General features: G+C 49.8%; 1 protein-coding gene across 1 annotated transcript in view; it reads right to left on the bottom strand.

Moving 5' to 3' along the window:
* ESPL1 (extra spindle pole bodies like 1, separase) overlaps positions 1 to 23,728 on the bottom strand; it is a 470,161-nt gene that overhangs the window by 148,047 nt on the left and 298,386 nt on the right. Inside the window, exon 21 of the mRNA XM_085654666.1 lies at positions 3,706 to 3,919. Coding sequence (XP_085510792.1) covers positions 3,706 to 3,919 — 214 coding nt within the window. The remainder of the gene's footprint in view (positions 1 to 3,705; positions 3,920 to 23,728) is intronic.

Raw genomic sequence — 23,728 nt, 5'->3', positions numbered from 1 at the left:
ACCACCAGACCACTACTGTAGTCTGGGTAAGGTGGTACTTGCACCCCTTACAGGGATATAGGTATCCTGTATCCCACTTAAATACAACACATATATCCTCATAGGTCACCCCTAAGGCAGGCCTTGCTAATCCTACAAGGCAGGGTGCTGAGATGTGTGAGTGGGGGAATCCCTACCTGAGTAGGGCCCCTCTACAACCTTCATTAAAACTATTGCGAGGTTGTTTGTAGTACAGCCATACCATATACTCTTAACCGCATTATAAGTAATCGCGATAGCGTGATAACTTGAGTGGCTGCACAGAACCATGTCATGTTTGGTGTCAAACATCGTGGAATCATACCCCGAATCCAGCCATGGGAATGAGGGCATGATTCCCCCCTGATAGAGGGGTGATATGGTAAAAGCAGCAGATTTTAGACACCAATTTAAAAGAGCACACGTAGTACAAAATGGATGCTACCCGCCACCCACACGATTCTGGCTGCCTGTTGCTGGACAGAACTCCAGCCACGGCAGCTGGACAATAGGGATCTTGTTGCAGGGAGTTGTCCCCACCTACCCAGACAGACTATGTGGATTGAAACTGGGTGGGTGCACCTTAGGATGTCTTTCAAACTTGCACGTAGGCTTCCCCAGTGCCTACTTCTGCATACACCGCCTCAAACCGGTTCAGGGGGATCCTGTCCCCTGCCCAGGCGGGAGAACACACAAAGGGGAGAGGGTGTAGTCACCCTTTCCCACCTGAACTCCCATTGGTGGGCTCTGATTTAGACACTCCCCTAATGCGTGGATAAAGGTGGGTGCAGGGTCCCCAGAGCCTCAGATTAATCTTGGACGAGAACTTTGCTTCAAAGACTTGAACCTTCGATGAGCTACCGCTCAGCTGAATGAAGAAATCTCCCTTGGGGTAAAGGAGTTACCCCCCTGCTTGGCAGGCACCTGAAACACTGCAAGTGACCCGGTTGGAACTCCGCTGCTCCTACGGACAACGAAGACTTCTGCCTACCCTGATGTGGGTTCCCAAGCATCCCAGAGGCCAGTGAGTGTGCACAGCAAAGCTCAGCACCGTGGACCCCGTGGGTGCCAAGATACCCAATACCCCAGGACACCAGCCACCTCTTGCACAGCACACGAACCCGACCAGTGGGGAAGTTGTGCTTTGGCCCATCATTGAGCCAACCTCTCAGCATCACTTGTGCCAAAGGACGACGCTCCAGCCCGCTCCGACGACCCGTGGGCTCATCTTTACGCACTCCAAATTGCTGCCTCCCGCGGTCCCTTGTCTCTCGACTGGTGGGCCCTAGCGGAGGTCAATCTTTACTTTAAAGGGCTCCCCTGGTTGCTCCAGGCCTGCTCTACAGTCTCCTCGCTGGAGACCTCGCTCGGACCTCGTGGGTCTGCACCGTAGCCGTTTTCTGATTCTTGCGTGGGTTGTGGTTGCCAAGGCTTAGTGGATCCAATCCGGACACTAACACCGCAGCGGCCTTCATCCTTCGTGGGACAGTCGCCCTCCAGAAGGTGGCCTTCCTTGAAGCCTCCTGGACCCCGTGGCTGATCCAAGCTACCCGTCTTCAACCTGAAAACACCAGACATTGATGGGCTCTTTCTCCAAAGGCCCCCTCTGCTTTCAGGTCCTTACCTTCAAGATCTACATCTTCAATCTGCATGACATCGACGACGCTTCACGCCAGCAGCAGTTCTTCACATTTTTTCCATTGAAAACGAGACATCGACCCGACACCGAAAACGACCTATGCACCCGGCTTCCCTGGGGCAGGTAACAGTGGTACCTCGGTACTATCGTGGGTGTGGGCCCTCCAAGAGCTTAACTCTAAACTCCTGAACTTGAACTCCTGCTAGAAGTGTCCAGATTCTTGCAATTACCAACCGCGACATTTCCCATAGGGTTTAATAGGGATCCAGACTGTAGTTTAAACACTACACACGCTTCCCGTGGGTGGTTTCGTAAGGGGCCAGAGATCCTAAGTGCCCTAGGCCCTGTCTGCAGAACTGTCGTGGTTCTTATACCATTTTTTTAATATATGGTTAGGTCCCCCCCTGGGGCCCTGTGATTCCAGTGCTATTTATTGTTGCTATAAATGCTTTATTGAATTGTATCTTTACCTCCAGCCTCACAAGAGACTAGTGGGACTTGTTCTGAGAATAAATACATATATTTTGAATATATACCTGTGTGGACTACTCTTTCATTTGGTCATTCAAGAGGTTATCCATGGTAAAACAATAAGCTTAACACTCCTTCAAGACTTAGCCTGCAGGCTGCTCTCCACAGCTACCACTAGGATAGCTTTCTTTAAAGGTTGTCTTTTAACCCATCACCTTAATAGTCGAATTGGACTGGTGCAAGGTGTCCCCTATAACTAGTGGACAGCATATGCCAGGCCAACTTCTCACAACTAGATTGAAAGTTGTTTCCAGCATCCGTGAGGAAACAAGGGCAGTATAGGCGGTGCAGGAGACACAGGTGGCGCTAAAGGCAGACTCCCTAACAGTAAGCAGACTGGAGGTCTCCGTGGATCCTTGGGGCCTAAAGAGGCTGCATAGGGATCTGGACGAGTTCAAAAGATGTCCAACATGGACCCTTTGAAAGAATCCATCTGCGGCGTTGTCTCCAGAAACTCCAGGTGCATTAAGATCAGCATTGAAATTGGCTCCTCGGCTGGGGACCAGGAGCAAGACTATGTCCTTGTGACTCCTAGGGCTGAGTTGCAGGACTGTGACACATCCCGCATGTTCTTGTGCTTCCACTCTGACTTACCGGAAGACATGGAATGAGACAAGGACGGTCTTGTGAACACTCCTCAGAGCCGAAACATGTCCTAACATTCAACTGAGAGCATTTCGTCACTTCTTTCAGTGGACAGCAATGTATAGCTTTGTGTTGTTGAAACACCTTCGGGCTTATAAGGCACTACTCCTCACAGGACTTTGAGTCACGGCCCGAACTTAAACAGATGAAAATCTCAGGTGGGGTGGTGAAATCTGTCAGCCATTTGTTTTCGAAAATCCCTACAAGCCTTAAACCCTGTAGTCTTAAGAGGAGACCTAGTTACCTTGCACACTGAATAAAGTAAGTTAAAAAATAAAAGTCAATTGAGAAGTTCAGGGTATGAAGGCACACAGCGAAATGAACTGACGTAGACAAGAGGTGGTACCATTGACCCTTCTGGGGTGAAACTAGGTACATGTGGGGTGAAACAAAGTGCATTTGGAGTTGCACAGTGCCACCTACCAGCACTTGGGACCAATGCGGTTTACATTTTCCAGATCCAGTCTGGTGCCTGATCTTCTAAAGGTGAATGATCTGTGGTTGAAATATCCATCAGGAAATCTAATTCACACAACCACATTTGGCACAAGTCCTCCAGAGTATTCAAACCACATTTAAACAGTTTCCTATACCCACTACACACAATCGCCAATTCCATGCAGTGATCAGTTTTAGTGATCCCCAAAAATCCTGTACCCCACATTGGTTTTACACCTTGCGTCACTTGGTGTCATGAACCCTAGCTTCTGCTCCCCTAGCGTAATGTCATGCAACGGTCTCACTACTCAAAGACCAAATTACATTGCATTGATCTGTTCATAGTTTCATGCATCCTCAATTTGTCTTTTGGCCCACTCCTACTTTCATCCAGCCCCCATAACCCCTTTGTTTCATAGGATCAGCTCACTCACCGCAGCTTCCTGTGGATATTGCTGATCAGCTGATGCCGTGTGGTGACTGCCACAGACTCCGATACTAGATAAGCTGTAGTGTATGGATCATGGCTGCCCATGCAGAGTGCCATGAGCTGGCACAGTTGGGCGTAGAGTATACTCGGTGGATAGTGGTCAACACAGTGGAAGGCATCCTTCATAGTGCTGTAAACTTCGTCAACATCAGAAGCACCTGCAGAAGAAATGGAATAAAATTGCATCTAAACACTTGAGTGACTGCACTGAAGCAAAAGCAAAGGAGAAACATCCTTCACGACAACCACAATGCCTCCATACAAACATGACTACAATGTTTAGTATACCATTGCCTTCTGTATGTCTAACAACCTACCTCCTAAACCAGGAATTCTTCCAACACTGTGAAAACTGAACTAAAAATAAACACATTTTGCAAGAAAATACTGCATATAAAGGAGTCATTAAATCTAAATATTGAAGCTGCGCAGAGCCACCAGATTTAAGCGAGTTATTGCACCATCCAATTCTGAATATATGCTTTCTATAGAATAATTATATTTTTATATATGTACTGCATTGTCATGTGCCTCTCGGCATGAAATTAGCACAACAATTTCTATGAGGGACAGAATCAAGATTCTAGTATGATGGCAAGGGCATCTTCTCACGCAGTATGCACTCAGTTACTGTTCAACAGAGAAACTAGAAGTTAGTTTTACAAAATCGTATGCAGCAAAATCTTTAAATATAAACAAGCATTTAAAACAAATCAGATTTCGCCTATTCTGGACTTGGCACTGGATGAAAACAGAATTACAGCAATCAATATGATATTAAATAGCTGTAGGCATACAAAAAGAATAATTGGTGGAAAAAGTAAGGAAGGCAGCACCAACGAAAACCTAAGAAGATATGCGATAGGGAAGATCTGATTTTTGCAGTCAGTAATACGGACAGAATAAGATCACAAGTGGAACAGTGGGTGAGCATTACTTGAAGCGTGTCATAGGTGTAATACCCCTTGTATTAAGTGGTGGCTTTGGCAGGTCACACATTAGGTTTTTTCTGTTTGTTGCAGCGTTGAGTACTATTTATACATGCTAAACAACTTATTTGTTTGGCAAAATCACACACAAAAACCGGATAAAGTTACTTCACGAACAATCGGTTTTGTTACTTGGAGTGCTATAAATCATATGCTTTGCCCATGTCTGCAATTTAGTGCTAAGCAGGATTGCTGCAATTATTTTGCCTTGCAAGTAGAGATTTTTGTTTTGTGGCGATTTGTGATCACTCCCAGAAACTCACAGTGCACAGGACATCTTATATGGTGTTGAACAAGTGGGTTACATTTTGTAACCCTCGTTCTGGCGAGTACTCTAACCTGTATAAAATTCTCAACCGCCAAATTGAGTCTGGAGAGTTCGTCAGCAATATTCAGGCTCGCAATAGGTGGCACTGTGTGGCTCTGTACACGACATGAAAGCGGGACGGACTGACACACAAAATAGGTCCAGGTACAGAGAAAAAAATTGGCTCAGCCGGAAGGGAGAAAACACTTAAAATCCTATAAGGGCAGCATTACTCCAGTGCAGCTTGCCCATATGAACAGAGAGAGGAGCCCCAACTGCTGAAGAGGATGTGGGGCGGTGGGGTCATTAACACTTTCTTTAATCCTGCCTGAAAACTCAGCCATTTTGGACTGGTGTTTTGTCATCTACTTATATGATCACGGGGAAGGGTGACTTGGGACTGATGCTCAGAGGTCATAATATTGGGCTATCCAGATGAGGACAGTTAACCTCTGAGGGGCAGGAAGGGACGGCATATTGCCTTCCTCTAAGCGGCAGAGAGATAGCGGATTTTGTCTCAATGGGGGCAAAGGATGGTGCCCACGGAGGCTGGGGTGGCTTCTGGGAATAGAAAAGCTCTCTAAAAGTGCCTTGGGAGAAACTACAAACTAGGCGGTCCCCTACTGTGATTTTCAAACAGACATTAAGGAGCTCTACTGCAAGAAGAGAGAGTATTAACTATGCTGGAAAACTCCAAACTTGGCGACTACTATAACCCAGCCAACTCAAATGTGACCAGGCTCGGACCCGAGGGGGCAACATAGGGAGAGCGAATACAGTGAACGTCATGGTAGAGAATCATCATGGAAGAAACTAATAAACAATCGGGAGGGGAAGGGGGGGGGTTCTGTTTTGGGGGAGGGATACCAATAACATTTATTCAACCTTAAAGGTCTCTCCATTAGTGGCCAAAATTGTAAGCCAGGCAATTTTGATCTTGTAAAGACAGGCATTTAGGTGTTGTAGAAAAGTGCCCTTTTTGAAATGGTCATCCCCACTTGTTGCCAAGTATCTGATGCAATTTTGATAGAAGTGCACTGGGTTACTGCTATCCAAGTCCCCAGTGCCAATTCTTTCCCTAAAACTGCAATTGTTCCCCTATTGGCAAGACCTTTAGCACTCTTGTAATTCCCGTTAAAAAGCACAACTGATACCGAGGACATGGGTACCAAAGAGGGTCCCTAAGAGCTAGCATGTATTGTGCCACCCTAAGGGACCCTTCACAACACTCATTTAGACTTCCATTACAGACTGCGTGAAATAGTGCAGACAAAAGTGAAGACACTGTAGGAAGCAGTCTCTCTATATAGTGCACCAAAACAAGGTACACTGTGCAGACAGTCCAGGCAAAAATTATAGCACTAAATGTTCTCTTTTGTGATAGTGTGGGCAAGCAGTTTAGGCTTATCAGCTGATGGTGTTAAGTATCAATTGCACACAGAGTCAGAAACAAGACATACTCAAAGAAATCAGACACCAATTTATAAAAATAACAGATTTTTATATGAATTTAGACACCAAGATCATTGTAATCGGTTAAGTACTTTGAGACAGTGATTTTTCAAGAAATGGAAAATGCACTGTATTTGTAGCTTTAAAGCAGTAATGTTACCCGACAAATAAAAACCTATACTACAAACGGTCACCTGTCAAAGACTTACAGGACTGTTCATCTGGAATAAGTATGGGGCAAGGTCCAAGGCAGCACCAAGAAGTCACCTCGGTAGGCTCTAGGGCATTCGGGTGCAGAAAAATATTTCGGCATCGGGTGCCCCATTTATGTCAACTGGGAATGGTACCTGTCAAAAGAGGCTGGAAGCAGGGACTGGGGAGCCAGTCCAGTTGAACCTACAGGGAGGTTCAAGTCTTGAGGGTCTTTGACATGGTCGGTCAACCTGAACTCAGACTAAGGGGCTTGGGTGCAGAGGTGCTTTATCCGAGTGAAGATTCTCTGTCCATGCAGAAAGAGGCTGCAGGCGGCAACTGGGGGACCAGTCTGTCCAAACCCAAAGGTGGGCTTAACATTGGCACCGTCAACTTCCTCGGACTTGGGCTGTGAAGCGCAGGTGCAGGGGTTCTTTGTGGCTTCTGGTTGAAGTCACTCAGAGGCTCACTCTGGCTCTTGGTGACCTGGTGAAGAGGGGAACAGAGCAGTAGGGCCACTCTCGGGGCTGGCCTGTTGAATCCGGATGTCAGTTGATGGTAGGTTGCACTTGATGCTGTTAGAGTCTGGACTAGACCACCAACAAACCTTGGTTGCTGCAACTGCTCTGGCACCCAGGGTATTGGTGCTGGGTGCTTCCTGGGGGTCCTGGCACCTCCAACCTTGGTAACAAGAAGGATTTGACCTCCTGGAGCAAGAAGACCTTTTAGATGTTGCGGTGCTCCTTTGGGGAGCCTGATGGCTAGCAACAAGGTGGACCGGCAGATGCTTTGAGGTGCTTGCAGATGCAGGGGAGCAGCTCCTGTACTCCAAGGGAGAACTTTCCCAGTGGTCAAGGGGATGGGCACTCCTAGGGTTTTGGGAGGTGTCCAGCTCTTGGCGAAGTTGGTCCTAGCAATAATCAAAGTGCAAGCAGCCTGGCAGGGTTTTGCGCCAATCCTTTCTTCCCCGGTTCCCAGTAGTCTAATCTGATTTCAAGGTGCCAGGGGACCCCAAAATACTTAACTTATTGGCATTAAAGGGGAGTGAAGGGTAGTAGAAATGAGCTACCTAGCCCTGGGGTCACTACACCCCCTAGATGACCTTTCCCTGTGGGGAGTGGGCATCACCCTGCCCCAGAGTTCCTAATTCCACCACACAGAAAATGCTGGAATTCGCGGTTTCGTGTTCACTTCAGCTGCCCACTTCAGGGGGTGACTAGCAACAAACCCCCTTGCATAGCTAACTTCCCACCTGTTCTGGTGCCAAATGGGTCAGGTTCACATATCAAAGGGTGTGTGCTCGTGTAAGCTCCCTGCATTGACATGCTACTTTACTAGCCATCCTGCCAGAGGAGATGTAAACGACCCCTGATGAGCAGGCATGGTTTCTGACCTCAGAGTGGGGCTCTCCTCTCCTAGGGGGTTAAACTAGTCTGTGGTGGCAGGGTGGACAGGACCAGTCAACCAGCACTAGAGGACTGGTAGGGTTCAGGGGCACCTCTAAGGTACCATTTGGGTGAATGTATTAATAAATCCATCACTGGAATCAGTGTGTGTTCATTAATATGAGGTGTTCGATACCGAATACCATGCGTTTCAGTGAAGCCATTATGTAGCTGGGTAACTTGTTTTGACCAGTGCCCAGTACATACCTTAGGTGGTTTCCTTGTTCACTTGTAATGTCTAGTAATAGAACTAGACATCAAAGGGACATATCTGCTCATATAGATGTGTCCTCACATAAAATATAATGCACCATGCCTTAGGGCTCAGAGGGCTGCTGTGGGGGTGACACATTAAATGCAGTGACTTTGGCACTGCACACAGGAGTGTGCCATGTAATATTTTCACTCATGGTTCGCACCATGGCACACTGTCTGCAATGGTAGTCTGTGCGAAATTTGTGTGTGGGTCCCTAAAGGTGGCATAAGATTTCCTGCTGCACTTCGGTATCCTCTTTAGTACCCATACCCTAGGTAACAGGGGTACCATTTACTAGGGACATACAGGGGTGCTAAAGGCCTCTGCCAATGGTGTACAATTAGACATCACCTTGTTTTAAGGAAAGATCACTGGCACCAAGGTCTGGTTAGCAGGCCTCAGTGCACTGCGAGTTGAAAACTAGCAGCTAAAAAGAGGCCAAAAAGTGGAGAGACAACTGCAACAAAAACCCAGTTTCGTAAGGAGATGACATGGCACACATCCTGTGCGCAATGCCTACAGAGACTGCATGCATATATTCAAGTCACTCCTACAGCAGCCTTTACAGCCCTAAGGCAGAGATGATAATATTACATGTATGGACATATGTGCATGAGCAGACATGCCCCTGTGATGCCCAAAGCCATTCTTGGACATTGCAAGTGAACAGGGAAATCATCTTAAGTATATGTAGTGGGCGCTGGTCGTTACGAGTTCCCTAGCTACATAATGGCATCACTGAAACCAAAGGTGTTCGTTATCAAACACCTCGTATTACTAAACCCACACAGATTCCAGTGATGGATTTATTAATGCGTGCACCCAGAAGGTACCTTAGAGGTACCCCTTGAACCATACTAGTCCAGCATGCCACCACAGATGAGCTTGCGAGCCCCTAGAAGGTTAGAGTCCCTCTATGAGAGGTCAGCAACAATGCCTGCTCTGGCAGGTGTTTACACCTCCTTCAGAAGGATGGCTAGTAAATCAGCATATCAAGGCTGGAGGTTTAAAAATCCTCTACCATCTTTGATATTCAACCCTGGCTCTCCCCAGACCAGGGAAGTGCCATCCACTGCCCGAGGCCCATTAGGCAGCAGGACAGGGGAGAAGTTAGTTATGCAAGGAGGCATGAAGCAACCCAAGGTCATACACATCCCTAAGGTGAGCTGTCTGATGTGCCCCCGTCTTGGTGATGGCAGAATAAGGAACACTGGGACAGGGTAGTGGCCATATAGGGGGCGTAATGATCAAGGGTGAGTAGCCCATTGACTAATACTCTGCACTCCCCTAACACCCCTAAATTGAGTATTTAGGTGTCACCCCCCACCGAACATCAGAACCTCAGATTCACCTGCCAGAAGGACACTGAAGAGACGACCGACGCGAGAACAGAAGACTTCTGTGGACTTCTGGCACACAACCCTGCCTGCTCACTCCAGATTAGACTATTGCAATTACCCAACTCATCCTGAAGCTGTGCATCCTCCAAATGCCTCAGTCAGCATCTCCCTTGGATTGGAGGAATCACTTCCCTGCACTCAGCCACCGACCGCCACGTCCGGTTCCAAGCAGCTGGTGACCACTGGGCCCACCGATGCAGTAGCCGCCCAGGAGAAGGTCAGCGTACTCAAAGATCAGATCTGTCTCCTTGCCAAGCTTGGAGACGCCAGACCCCTACGAGACTGCTTGCACCAGTACCTGGGGTACGGGACCCCTTGACGTGACCAATGCTTGTTTAGAGTCTAATCCGGACTCAAACTATCCAAAAACCGACCAGCCGATGAGGGACGTCTGCTCCACAGATGCCAGCACCGAGAGTGGTCCAGTTGTATTAATTTGTTCCTTTTCTGGTCCAGACCAAGAACTGTGACCACTACGACGCATGAGGGCTAGTCGACCAAAAGCCTCTGCACTCAAGATCCCCAGCCCAGGTCCATGAACACCGACTGATCCCCCCCCCCCCCCCCCCCCTTGCTCTCAGGTCCTTCACAAACTGAGCCTCACGTTGGGAGCTCCCGCACTTGTCCCAAAGTCCCCCTTTGCAGCCTAATTCTAGATGACACCACACTCCTTGGACGATGGTGTAGCTACCAACTCGTCCAGCACCTCAGCACCCGGGCACACCAGGGCAGGTAAACCCGAACTGCTAGTGGGACTTGGGACGCTGGCCCCCTAATACCTCACAACCTAAAGGGAACATTAAAAATCCTATTGCAAATACCTGTATGAAGTAAATGTTCTTTTCTCTATAGGAAAAGCATTACCGCAAAAAAAAAAAAAAACGCAATATGCCAACATTCCTAAGAACTGTAAATGTAATAACTTGAAAAGGACTTGCCCAATTACGAAGTTCTTGGTGTTTAGATTTATAAAAAAAAACATAAGTGCTATTTTTCTAAATTGCTCTTGAGTTCTACTTGAGTGTGTGTCTCATTTATTGACTGTGTTCACCAAATGCATTAACGGATAAGTTACTTCCTTTCGGGAACGTCTTATCTGTTAGTGACATAATCTAGCTGCATATTCCTCAACTTCGAATATCCCAGGCATCAGGCTGGATCCAGAACACTTTTGCTCAAGTTCTACCCTTGTGCACTGGTAGGTGGCATTGGTTGGCTCCATGTGATGTCGTCGTCCGCATCACCTATATAGGCTACAACCTCCACACGCTGAAGTCAGTTACTTTTCAAGACTTTCCACGCCAGAAGCCCGGAGCAATGAAGCGCACCAACAGTGGTGTGTTTTGGACTAGGGCCCTGAAAGGGATCGGCCCTGACCTTAAAAAACCTGTCCGCAGTGTGGAGAAGATGGGTGGGTCGATACGAAATCTGCAGCTAGACTATGCCTCTACCAGATAAGGCGTTACCGAAGAGAAGTAACTTTATCTGATCGAGATATATAGCTGCAGATTCCTTACCTTAGAATAGATACCCCAGCAATACCATCCCTGGAGGAGGGACTGCAGACAAATTTAGACAAGGAAGTCCTGCAGGACAGAGCTGCCAAAAAGGCTGCTCCCATTGGACTGGACTATCCAGGCACTATTGCTTAGTGAACGTGTACAGTGATGCCCACATTGTGCCCTGTCAAATGGCAAGGCCTGGAACACCAAGTTGCAACATTCTAGTCGCAGCCTTCGCTTTGGTGGAATGAGTTCTTATGCCTTCAGGGTGCTGTTTCTTGGCCAGAGTGTAGCAAATATTGATGCACAGGATGACCCATCGTGAGATAGTACTCTTCTGCAGCGAAAGACCTTTCATTGTTCGAACGTCCGTCCAATACTTTACAGTGCGGTCAAGATAGAACAACAACGTTCTTATTGGGTCCAGAAGGTGGAGTCGCTCCTTCTCTTTAGAGGAATACAGAGGAGCATAGAAAGTGGGCAAGGTGATCGATTGCCCCATGTGGGAAGGTGTTGCCACTTTCGGTAAAAAAGAGGCCCTAGTGCCAACGCCAACTTATCAGGGAAAATGGTCAGGTAAAGAGGCTTGGGTGACAGCCAGTAATTCGTTCGCTCACCCTTCTGGCAGATGTTATTGCCACTAAAGCCGGTTTTGATGGAAAGCAGTCAGGAGGGGAAATTGTGAAGCGGTTCGAATGGAGCACACATCAGGAAGGTGAGAACCAAATTAATGTCCCACTGATGTATGATGAAAAAGGCAGGTAGGAACATATGTACAAGCCCCTTAATAAATCTATATACAATAGGGGATTTAAATATGGACGGTTGGTCTAGCAGCCTCAAGAAGGCCGAAAGGTACCCTTTGAGAATGCCCAGAGCAGAGCCTTGCTGGGCAAGGATGAAAATAAAGAGCAGGCCTTGAGAGAGGGAAGAAGGAAGAAGGTCAATAGACCTTTCTGTACAATATTTTACAAATTTTTTCCACCAGCAGGCGTACACGGTCTTGGAAAAGGAAAGCCTGGTTGCCAAAATAACATTAAAGACTTTGGCAGGAAGGTCGAATGCAGTCAACTGCAGTCCCTAAATCTCCATGCCAGAAGGGGTAGAATTGTCAGGTCGGGTGGAGGACCATTTCCTGCTGCTGCGACAGAAGATCCTGTCAAAGGGGCAGCCTGATCGGAGGATCGATGCTCAGTTGGAGAAGCTAGGGATACTATACTCTCCATGCCCAGTCCAGAGCCACAAAAATGACTTTGGCCTGGTCACTCCTGATCTTCTTGAGCACCCTCGACAGAAGTGGTATGGCGGAAAGGCATACATGAGGCTTGAGCTCCACTTGAGACGAAAAGCTTTGTAGAGCGTGAGCCGCCTTGGAAACTTCACCACGCAAAACCGTTGTAATTTCATGTTTTCGGGGGAGGCAAACAGATCTTAACAAGGCTCTCCCCACTTCTGAGAGAGACCTTCCAGCACCTCTGGATGGAGATGCCATTCATTATCTGATAGGCATTGATGGCTGAGGTAATCTGCTCTGGCATTTAGCGAAACTGCCAGGTGTTGAACCAACAGGGATATGCCCTGTTCGAGCTGGACTGTTCCCATAGGGAGCAGGGTCAAGACTGATTTGCAGATTGCTGGGTTCAAACTGGAATGGCATGGGGAGTAGAAAAAAACATGGATTTAGGCCCAGATCTCTGTACTGGGGTGAATGCACATTGTTCTGCATTCTGTCCATCAATTTTTCTTTTTGCTGATGTTCCAGCCATGTCCAGAGATGCAGGGTCTCTTGACAAATGGTCCAGGACCCCACCCGCCCTGTATGTTGCAGTACCGCATGGTGGTGTTGTCCATGAACACCTGAACCAGCTTTCCCTTCATGGAAGGAAGAAAATCTTTTAATGCCAAGCGAATCGCTTGGAGCTCAAGTTACTTGATCTGGAGTCCAGATTTCGCCAGAGACCTCTGATCTTCACCTCACCCAGATGGCCATTCCATACCAGGAGTGAAGCATCTGTCACTACTGTGTAATCTGGTAGGGGAAAGGAGAAGGGTCTGCCTCTGACCCAATCTGTATAGGTCAGCCACCACTGCAGAACCTATGCAGATGCCTCTGAGATCTGGACCGTGTTGGAGAAATTCCTGTGATGCTGCACCCACTGGAACTTCAGGTCCCATCTGGCATGTGTCACTAGCAGAATGCAAGAGGCCATGAGGCCCAATAGCTTCAGAGTCGGTCTCACCAAAATCCAGGATGGAGGCTGAAACATCGGTATCAGACTGAATATCCTGGACTCGCCACTCAGGAGCATAGGCCAGAACCTGAACAGCGTACAGAACAGCTCCGATGAAGTGGAGTTTGAAAGGGTGTGACTTTGGCACGTTGATAGTGTACCCCAGAGAAAGCAGGAGATTTGCTGTAGTTGGAGGTAGGAGGGGACAGTCTGGGGCAAACCCACCTTCAACAGTCAGTTGTCGAGATAGGGGAATACTGGCACCCCTGATCTGCGCAGATGAGCTGCGACCGCCATCATCTTGGAGAACACCCGAGGGGCCTTGGTGAGACCAGGGAGCACTGTGAACTTAAAGTGCTTAGCCTATCATGAACCGCATGTAGCGCTGATGGCCAGGCAGGACAGGAATGTGAAAATAGGCATCCTGCAAGTCCAATGCTACTATCAAGTGTCCAGGGCAGACCAGCCCTGAGATAGAGAGAGCATTTTTAACTTTTCCTTTTTGAGGAAGTAGTTGAAGGATCGCAGATCTAGAATGGGATAACAGCCCTTGTCCTTTTTGGGAACAGAAAGTAGCAGGAATAGCAACCACAGCCTTCATCTGGTGCCAGAACCATCTCTATGGCTCCCTTGCCCAAGAGAGTCCTGACTTCCTCCAGAACCAAGGCCAGGTGGCCCTCCGTCAGCCGGTTTTAAGTCAGAGGCATGGAGGGAGGGGTAGTCTCCAAAGGTAGGGAATAGCCCTTTCAGACTATTTGAAGAATCCACTTGTCCGATGTGATGTGTTGCCAGTTATAGAAATGATGGCTAATCCTGCCACCATCCGACCACCCATGATTCTGAAGGACCGGACTAGGAAATATTAGAAGCTGCAGGTGGAGGAGCAGACTGACTTGACCTCTGGCCGCCTGACCCATGGGGTCAAAAGGAGCCGCGCCCACGTCCACACACAGGTTGCTGAACACGCGCTGTTTTGTTGCTGGGATATGGCTGGCGTGGCTGAAAGCGCCTTCCTTGCCCACAAAAGAGAGAAAAAGCAGAAGGGTGGTCACCGAGATGCCCAATGACTTAACCGTAGCCCATGAGTTCTTTAAGCACTCCAGTGCCATGTCTGCCTGGTATCCGTAGAGGAGGGTGCCAACAAAGGGCATGTCCATAAGGAAAGCCTGGACATCCCCAAAAAAGCCAGAAGTTCTCAGCCAGGCATGGCGTCAAACAGCCACTGTTGAGGACATTGCTCTACCAAGCGAGTAGGTGGTGTCCACCCACAACGAAAGGTGAGATTTGCAGGATCTCTCCCATCTGATACCGCTTGGGAGAGAAAGTTCTGGGTCTTCTCCTTGACCTGTGGCATCACTTGTGCAACTGTTTCCTACAAGGAGTGGTCTTAATGGCCCAATGGGCATGTACTGTTCACTGATCCCAATGTAAGGCCGGTGGTAAAATTAATTTTATTGTCCCAACTATTCAGCCTCTTGGATTTCCTGTCAAGGACTGCAGAAAGGAACACGCCCTGTGAGGTAGAAGCTTGAACCACCAAGCTCTCGGGGTTGGGTGGTTGGAGACTAATCTAGGGTCATCAGGTGCAGGGCGATGGCTGCGGGCGATTGTCCTAGTCACGGGAGCCCCTGTGCTGGGCTTGGATCACGTCCTTGTTGAAAGGCAGGATGGGTTCCGAGGAGGAGACACCCAGCTGCAAGACCTCAGTAAAGACCTTAGCTTTGACTTCCACCGAAGGGAGCTGAAGGTCCAGGAACCTGGCTACCCTTCTCACCACCAAAGCATACGGAGCTCCCTCCTCCGTAGCCATGGTAGGGGGAGAAAACAGGCCAAAATCTGTGGAGCTATCTAGTCTACTGGTCTCACCCAATTTCTCATACCAGTCTATTTCATTCTCAGGCTGGTCTTGTAAAGGGCAAGTGACCTCTCACAATCCTCTTCAATTCTTAGCCCCTCAAAATAAGTCTGAGGAACCGACCTAGTACCCAAGAGTGTCGTTGGCACCGGAATCTGTGTCGGTAAGTGCACACCCAAGCCTCGGGTCGACGGTGATATAAATAGAACTTATGCTGCCAGGGGGGGTCGCAGAGGCAAGACTGGCACCGATCCGGGTCCATTGGGGGACATGGGCACCAGAGCTGCCAGCACAGAACCCGATCGAGTCACCGCTGAGCCTCCGGGAACTGAAATCATGAAGGGAGGTTCAGGTTGTCCCAACATACAGCACATGGCGTCATAGAATTCTTTAAACTGGGCCGGGGTGGCTCTGGACTCCATGGAAATGCAGAGAATTGTGGAGCCGACCCAGGTGCAGCTTCTGCACTTGTCTGGTGGACCTGAAGAAGTGGAAGCACAATTTGACTTTTGTTTCTTATGCCCCTTACCTGACCGGCCAGACTACTTCAAAGGCTTGGGGGCGAGAATGAGGACTTGGGACTCCCGGAGTGGTATCCGGACTGTCTTCTCGGCTGGAACAAGATCTCCGGAGCAAATTGCATCAAACCCGAATGCCGGGCCGTAAACAGCTTTAGCGACCGCTCCCTCAGAGCCTTTATAGCCATGGCCCAGCAGTCGGAGCACGACTTCAGGTCATGACCGCGCTCCAGGCACCAGAAACAAATTAAGTGTGGATCAGTCACAGACATGATGCGATGGCAGGCACTGCACGGTTTGAATCCAGAAGTCTTTGACAGAGGAACAAACCTACTCACCAAAGATCGGCAACCAAACGTCGAAAAAAGTCTATCAAAAAGTGACAGAGGGTAGCTCTTCATGGATCTGCGCTGGCTGGCGCTGAAAGAAGGGAACTGAAAATGCCGAGGTGGCGCAGATGTCACTTCCAGCACGTGCAACAGACGTCACGCGGAACCATCCTATGCCACTTACCAGCATGCAAGGATGTTGCTCGAGCAAAAGTCTCCCGGATCTATTCTGACGCCTGGGATATCGTAAGGTAAGGAATCTGCAGCCAAATGTCTTTCAGATAAGCCTGAATTGCACGCCCACACTACTACAAAAGAGCTTTGATATTGATTTAAACCCTGAAACCAGTAAGGGTTGTCTGGACTTTCTACATAGTGTACCTCGTTTTGGTACACTACATAAAAAGCCAGCTTTCTAAAGGTGTTTTGCAATGTACGAAACAAGGGCATACATATATACTTGCTGCAGGCAAGGTCTGTAGTAATATCCGAGAAAACTGTAAAAGCTGGCAAAGCAAGCCATGAAACCGGTCCAAAAATAGCCAAAAAAGTGATCCACACACACTGATCTGTCAAACCAGACCTCATTGACCTACATGCCAGTCCGACCCTGCCCAGAAGTAGCGATCAGCATGATTTTTTTTAATGTTTCACCTTCTGTGCATAAAGCAAGTTTTTTGAAGCAGTGTACTGTTCTAACTTGAGCTTTTCAGACCCTAAAGAGGCCACTATATAGACTATATAGAAAGGGGAGATGAGGGAAATCAGGCACCTGCAGTTAGAATATCCACCAGAATGTGCATTAACGATGGTAAGCAACTTGCTCTTCTGATAGAACCTTCTAACATCAGATTCCTCATCTTTAGATGAGATACAACAACAACACCAAAGAGCACGTGTTTGGGGATTGGACTCAGATGAAAAAAGTCATGCAGAATCAAGAGGCAAAGTGACCCTTCTGCAGGAACAGACTGTCAGGGTAGTAGTGTTTTGTGAAAGTATGCATCAACAGCCACTACCCTACCCTGCAAGTGTCTAAAACAGGTCCCCGTCTCAAAGCCACTGCAGCAACCTTGGCCCTGGTGGAATGAGCAGAAAAAAACACAAAGATCTGAACATCCACACAGTGGTCATCTGTGTAGTCTATGTAAAAGCTCAGCGCCCCTCTTGGGGTCTAGGAAATCAAGACAGATTTAAATATCAAAGGCCTTAACGAACAGCTGTGCATACGCGCAAAGGGCTTGCACATGAGAAAGATCATATTTCAGTTCAGTTGCCATTGAGGCATAGCAAATGTTAATTTTTTGTCTGGGAGCTTGGGGGTCGATGGGGTCTGAGATATGAGATTCAAACCTTGCTATAAAAGGCATCAAAACAGTGACTTAGTCACATTATTAAAGAAAGGTTGAAAGGGACGATAAAAACTCACTGTGCCCTTTTCAAAGCCTCGATGTGCTAATAAAACAAACAAAAGATGATTAACAAGGTTTTATAGTAAAAGGGTAGTGACGTTAGTGTATTGGTCACCACGTCAGGCAACAAATTTGTCCCAGCGGCTAGTGTATATAGACTTCATGGACTGGCATCTGGCCACAATGAGGACATCCACCACCTCATTCGGCAACTGTAATGCATTTAGCTGCTGCTGCTCAATCTCCATGCATGGAGGAATAGGCTGTGGAGATTCGGATGCAGAGACAGGAAATGCTTCTGATGCAAAGACCTTTTGCTGAGACATTAGGTCCTTCTGAAGTGAAAGCCTGATCAGAGGCCAAATGATCGGTTACACAGGGTACCACACAATGTAATTGACTAGTGTATGGCGATAAGAAAGAATTGGACCAGATATGCCTTGGTCTTCCTCAAATCCTCAGGCAGGACAGGTAGCGATGGAAATGGGAACAGGAGTCCTTTCCACTGCATTCGGGATGCCTTCCCTAGAGTGTGCCATGGTGGAAACTACCAAACAGAACTGTTGACACTGTGCATTTAACTTTGGAGAGTAGATCTAGCCAGCACATACCCCCACTGTTTGAATATGTCCTGCGTCACCTCAGAATTAAGATGCAACTCTAGGTTGAGTCGACAATGCCTGCACACTTTGTACATTGGCATTTAGAGACCCTGGCAGGTGGCCAGAAGATGTTCTACTGGTCCCGCCACCTCTAGATGCTTAGTGCCTCCTGACACAGGCCAGCATTCTATCCTACTTGTCGCAGTTCCACAAGGCGGATGCATTGGCCAAGAAGACCTGCAACAATCTTCCTTAAAACAATGACCGGAAGGCTTTTAGGTCCATATAGACTGCTCAAAGTTCTAAACGATTGATATTAGCTGGCCCTCAGCCAATCCATGGTCCCTTCTCCCTGCCTCTTGTGCAATCTCACTAGTTAACCGTAGACAGCGTGAACCAGCTCCATTATCCTACATTAGTTGCTTTGCATTTTGGTACTTGCAGTTTTGTGCTCAGAAAGAAACAAGGAAAGCAAAAACACATTTACCAGCTAGGAATAAGCTTTAACTTGATGAGGTAAGTCTAGGGTGAAGAAAAGCAAGGTGGCTAAGACTCATTGGTCAAAAGCCTGCTAGTGTAGTCAAGGCAAAAGCATAGGAGCCAAGTGCCCTTCATATGTTCAAGACAGGACCCTCAAGGATGTTGCAGGTAAAGAGTGTTGTGATGAGCTTTATATTCCCCTGGGCCATATGGTTGGAGAAGCCCAAGGGAGTGGTCTGGGCTGAGATGGGAGAAGGGCTGGACAACACAGCAGGGCCTAAGGAGACCTTCCTATTTATAGACAACTCACTTAAGAGGTGGCAAATCTGGTGCAGAAGCAAGGCCTGGGAAGGGAGACAAATGGGCACTAGTTGTATGCTTCCATAAAACTGCTTTTATCACAGTCCTCTTACGGTTTCTATGCTTATTGAACAAGTTACTTACCTTCGGTAACGATGTATCTGTAAGAAACATTAGTTAGTTAGATTCCTCACCTTAGAATATCCCCAGGCGTCAGACTGGATCCGGAAGATTTTTCGTCAGCAATACCCCTTGCGCGTCGCTAGGAGTCGTCTGCGGCTCCGCGTCTGTCGTCGGCGTCGTGCGCCAGAATGACGTCGGAGTACTTACACGCTGCCCTCACGCGCCGACGTCAGTTCTTGTACATAGCTTTCCGCGCCAGGAACGCAGAGCCATGCAAAGACCGACACTGGTGCCAAAAATAAAATCTAGGGGCCTGGAAAGGATAACCTTAACCCTAGATGTCAGTTCGCAGAACGGGGAGGATGGGTGGGTCGGTGAGGAATCTAACTAACTAATGTTTCTTACAGATACATCGTTACCGAAGGTAAGTAACTTGTTCATCTGAAAGAAACACGTTAGTTAGATTCCTCACCTTAGAATAGATTCCCAAGCAATACCATCCCCGGTGGTGGGTCTGCGAACCAAGATCACACCAGAAAGTCCTGGAGGACAGAACGGCCAAAGAAGCCATCCCTCCGGACTTGGTTGTCAAGGCAATAATGCCTGGCAAACGTGTGTAGCGAAGCCCACGTTGCCGCCTGACAGATGTCCTGCAAAGGAACACCCCGTCCCAAAGCAGTGGTAGCCGCCGTGGCCCGAGTAGAATGGGCGCGCAGCCCAACAGGAGGGTCCTTTTTTGCCAAGGAGTAACAAATTTTGATGCACAAAACGACCCACCGAGAGATGGTCCGTTTGTGCACAGCTTTCCCCTTCTTAGCACCCACGTATCCAACGAAAAGTTGGTCGTCCACCCGGAACTGCTTTGTGCGGTCCAGATAAAAGGAGAGCGCACGTTTTGGGTCCAGACGGTGGAGCCTCTCTTCCTCTTTGGAAGGATGCGGAGGCGGAAAGAAGGTGGGCAAGGTGACAGACTGCCCAAGATGAAAGGGGGTCACCACTTTCGGAAGAAAGGAGGGACGAGGCCGAAGGACAACCTTGTCCGGATGAACAGAGAGAAAAAGAGGCTTTGAAGATAAAGCCTGGAGCTCACTCACCCGTCTAGCCGAGGTGATGGCTACCAGAAAAGCAGTCTTAAGCGTCAGCAGACGAAGAGGACAATTATGAAGAGGCTCAAAGGGAGCGCACATTAGAAATGTGAGAACAAGATTCAAGTCCCACTGAGGCATTACAAAAGGGACAGGAGGGAACGTGTGAGTAATGCCCTTTAGAAAGCGTGTAACTACAGGGGACTTGAAAAGAGAAGGCTGATCAGGAAGCCGCAAGAAGGCAGAGATGGCAGCAAGATAACCTTTCAGGGTGCCCAGGGCAGAGCCCTGCCGGGCCAAAGAAAGAAGAAACAGTAGAACCTCAGAAAGAGGGGCGGAAAGGGGATCCACAGCCTTTGCTGTGCACCATGCCACAAATTTGTTCCACCGGCAGGCGTATACAGTCTTTGTGGAGGGACGCCTGGCTGCCAGAATGATATCACAGACTTCAGGAGGCAAGTCGAATGGCATCAACTGCCGCCGCTCAATCTCCACGCATGGAGGTGGAGGCTGGACAGGTTCGGGTGGAGGACCGTCCCCTGCTGCTGCGACAGAAGATCCTCCCGAAGGGCCAGACGTATTGGAGGATCGGTCAACATACTGAGTAGCTCGGGATACCAGTACCTTCGTGCCCAATCCGGAGCCACCAAGATGACTTGGGCCCGGTCGCGCCTGATCTTCAGCACTCTGGGCAGAAGTGGTATAGGCGGAAAGGCGTATAACAGACCGCAACTCCACTCGTGACGAAAAGCGTCGCCGAGCGAGTGCCGCCTCGGAAATTCCAACGCGCAGAACTGCTGACATTGCGCATTCTCTTCGGTGGCGAATAGATCTAACCAAGGCTCTCCCCACTGCTGAAAGAGACCTTGCGCCACTTCGGAGTTCAGACGCCATTCGTGATCCATCATGCACCGGCGGCTGAGTTAGTCTGCTCTGGCGTTCAGAGAGCCCGCCAGATGTTGAACCACTAGGGTGACGCCCTGGTGTTCCAGCCACGCCCAGAGGCGCAGAGCCTCCTGACAAAGGGTCCACGACCCCCAAACCCGCCCTGTTTGTTGCAATACCACATGGCGGTGGTGTTGTCCGTGAACACCTGCACGACACTTCTCCTGACAGAGGGAAGGAAGGCTTTCAGTGCAAGTCGGATCGCTCTCAACTCCAACAGGTTGATGTGGAGACGAGACTCCGCCGGAGACCAGAGGCCTCTGATCTCCGCCTCTCCCATATGGCCACCCCATCCCAGGAGGGACGCATCCGTCACTACGACATGCTCCGGTTGGGGAAGGGAGAGGCTCTTGCCCTTGACCCAATCGCGGTCCGTGAGCCACCACTGCAACTGCTGTGCAGTGCCCTCCGAGATCAAGACATGGTCGGACAGGTTGCCGTGATGCTGGGCCCACTGAAACTTCAGGTCCCACTGCAGAGCCCGCATGCGCCGCCTGGCGTGATGCACTAGTAGGATGCAGGAGGCCATCAGCCCCAGAAGCCGCAACACTAGCCTGACCTAAACCCAGGATAGAGGCCGAAAGATGGGAATCAGGGCCTGAATATCCCGGACCCGCTGTTCCGGCGGATAGACCCGGAACTGCGCCGAATATAGAACCGCTCCGATGAAGAGGAGCTTCTGAGAGGGACTCAGGTGTGACTTCGGCACGTTGATGGAAAACCCCAGCAAATGCAGGAGATCCGCCGTAGTCTGGAGGTGGGAGACTACTGCCTGGGGCGAGCCCGCCTTCAACAACCAGTCGTCGAGATAGGGGAAGACTGGAACCCCTGATCTGCGCAGATGAGCTGCGACCACCGCCATCACTTTTCGTGAACACCCGAGGGGCACTGGTGAGGCCGAAGGGGAGCACGGTAAACTGAAAGTGCTCTTGACCCACCGTGAACCGCAGGTAACGCCGGTGGGCCGGCAGGACGGGGATGTGGAAATATGCGTCCTGCAAGTCCAAAGCTACCATCCAGTCTCCAGGGTCTAGGGCAGCTAGAACCTGAGCCAAAGTTAACATCTTGAACCTCTCCTTCCGGAGGAAGGCATTGACGTTCCGGAGATCCAAGATAGGGCGTAGGCCCCCCTTTGCCCTTCTTGGGAACCAGAAAGTAGTGGGAACAACAACCACGACCTACTTCTGGGCTCGGAAGGCGCTAGACGGCCCCCTTGGCCAAGAGGGCCGAAACTTCCTCGTGGAGAAGATTCAAATGATCCCCCGAGATACGGTGGTGCTGCGGTGGCATGGCTGGAGGGGTCGTCTCGAAGGGGAGGGAGTAGCCCCTTCGGACGATTTGCAGCACCCACCTGTCCGATGTGATGGACAGCCAGTGGAGCAGGTGATGGCCAACTCTGCCGCCCACTGGCGTGGAATGGGCCTGAAAGCTCGGACTAGGAAGGCTTTGAGGCGGATGCTGCCGGGGTGGATGTGGGCTGACAGCGTCGTCCTCCAGAACTGCCTCGGCGGAAACCACGCCCGCGACCGCGCGCAGGTTGGTTCTGCGGCTGGTGGCTAGGCGTACGTGAGGAGGCACCCCTTCCTTGGCCACGAAAGGCGGAAGTTTGCGACCGCGGGGACGAGAGGCCCAAGGACTTGGCCGTAGCCCGGGAGTCCTTAAAGCGATTCAGCGCACTGTCCGCTTTCTCGCCAAAAAGGCGAGTGCCATCAAAGGGCATGTCCATGAGTGCTCTGGACATCGCCCGAAAAGGACGTGGACCGCAGCCAGGCGGGACGTCTAAGCGCCACTGTGGTAGAAATTGCCCTACCCAGCGAGTCCGTAGTGTCAAGCCCACATCGGATAGCATGTCGCGCTGCATCCCTCCCATCGGCCAGAGCCTGGGTAAGTCGTGTCTGGACCTCCTCCGGACACAGGGGCAGCACGTCCTCCACCGTATCCCACAGAGAGTGGGAATAACGGTCCAAGAGACAGGCGGTGTTCAAAGATCGCAGGCCCAAACTAAGGGAGGAGAACAGCTTTTTGCCAAACTGTTCCAGTCTCTTGGCATCCCGGTCCGGCGGAGCGGTCGGGAAGGAGGATTGGGAGGTAGAGGCCAGGATAACCAGGCTCTCGGGGGTAGGGTGTTGGGACAGAAAACTGTTGTCGCCCGGAGCAGGGCGGTGGCGCCTGGCGACGTTCCTGTCCACAGGAGGAACTGTGGAGGGCTTGGACCAGGTGCCCTGCAGAACGTCAATGAGGGCCTCATTGAATTGCAGCAGAGGCTCAGTGGAGCTTGCTGCAGACTGAAGCACCTCAGTGAGGACGTTAGTCCTCACAGCCACGGCAGGTAGCTCGAGCCCAAGGGCTGCGGCCGCCTTGCGCAGCACCACAGAGAAAGCAGCACCCTCCTCCGAAGCCACAGTCGGAGGAGAGATGAATCCAGTGTCCGGAGAGGTATCCAGACCACTGGCCTCCCCCAGTTCATCTGCCAAGTCCTGTGACAGTTGAGCCTGAGCGGCCATAGGATCCTCGGATCCCTCCCATTCACCCCCATCATCCGAT

Source organism: Triturus cristatus, chromosome 4_1, assembly GCF_964204655.1.
Source record: "Triturus cristatus chromosome 4_1, aTriCri1.1, whole genome shotgun sequence".
NCBI classification, from domain to species: Eukaryota; Metazoa; Chordata; class Amphibia; order Caudata; family Salamandridae; genus Triturus; species Triturus cristatus.
The sequence above is the reverse complement of the archived record's forward strand: the minus strand, read 5'-3'. Positions and strand labels throughout refer to the sequence as shown.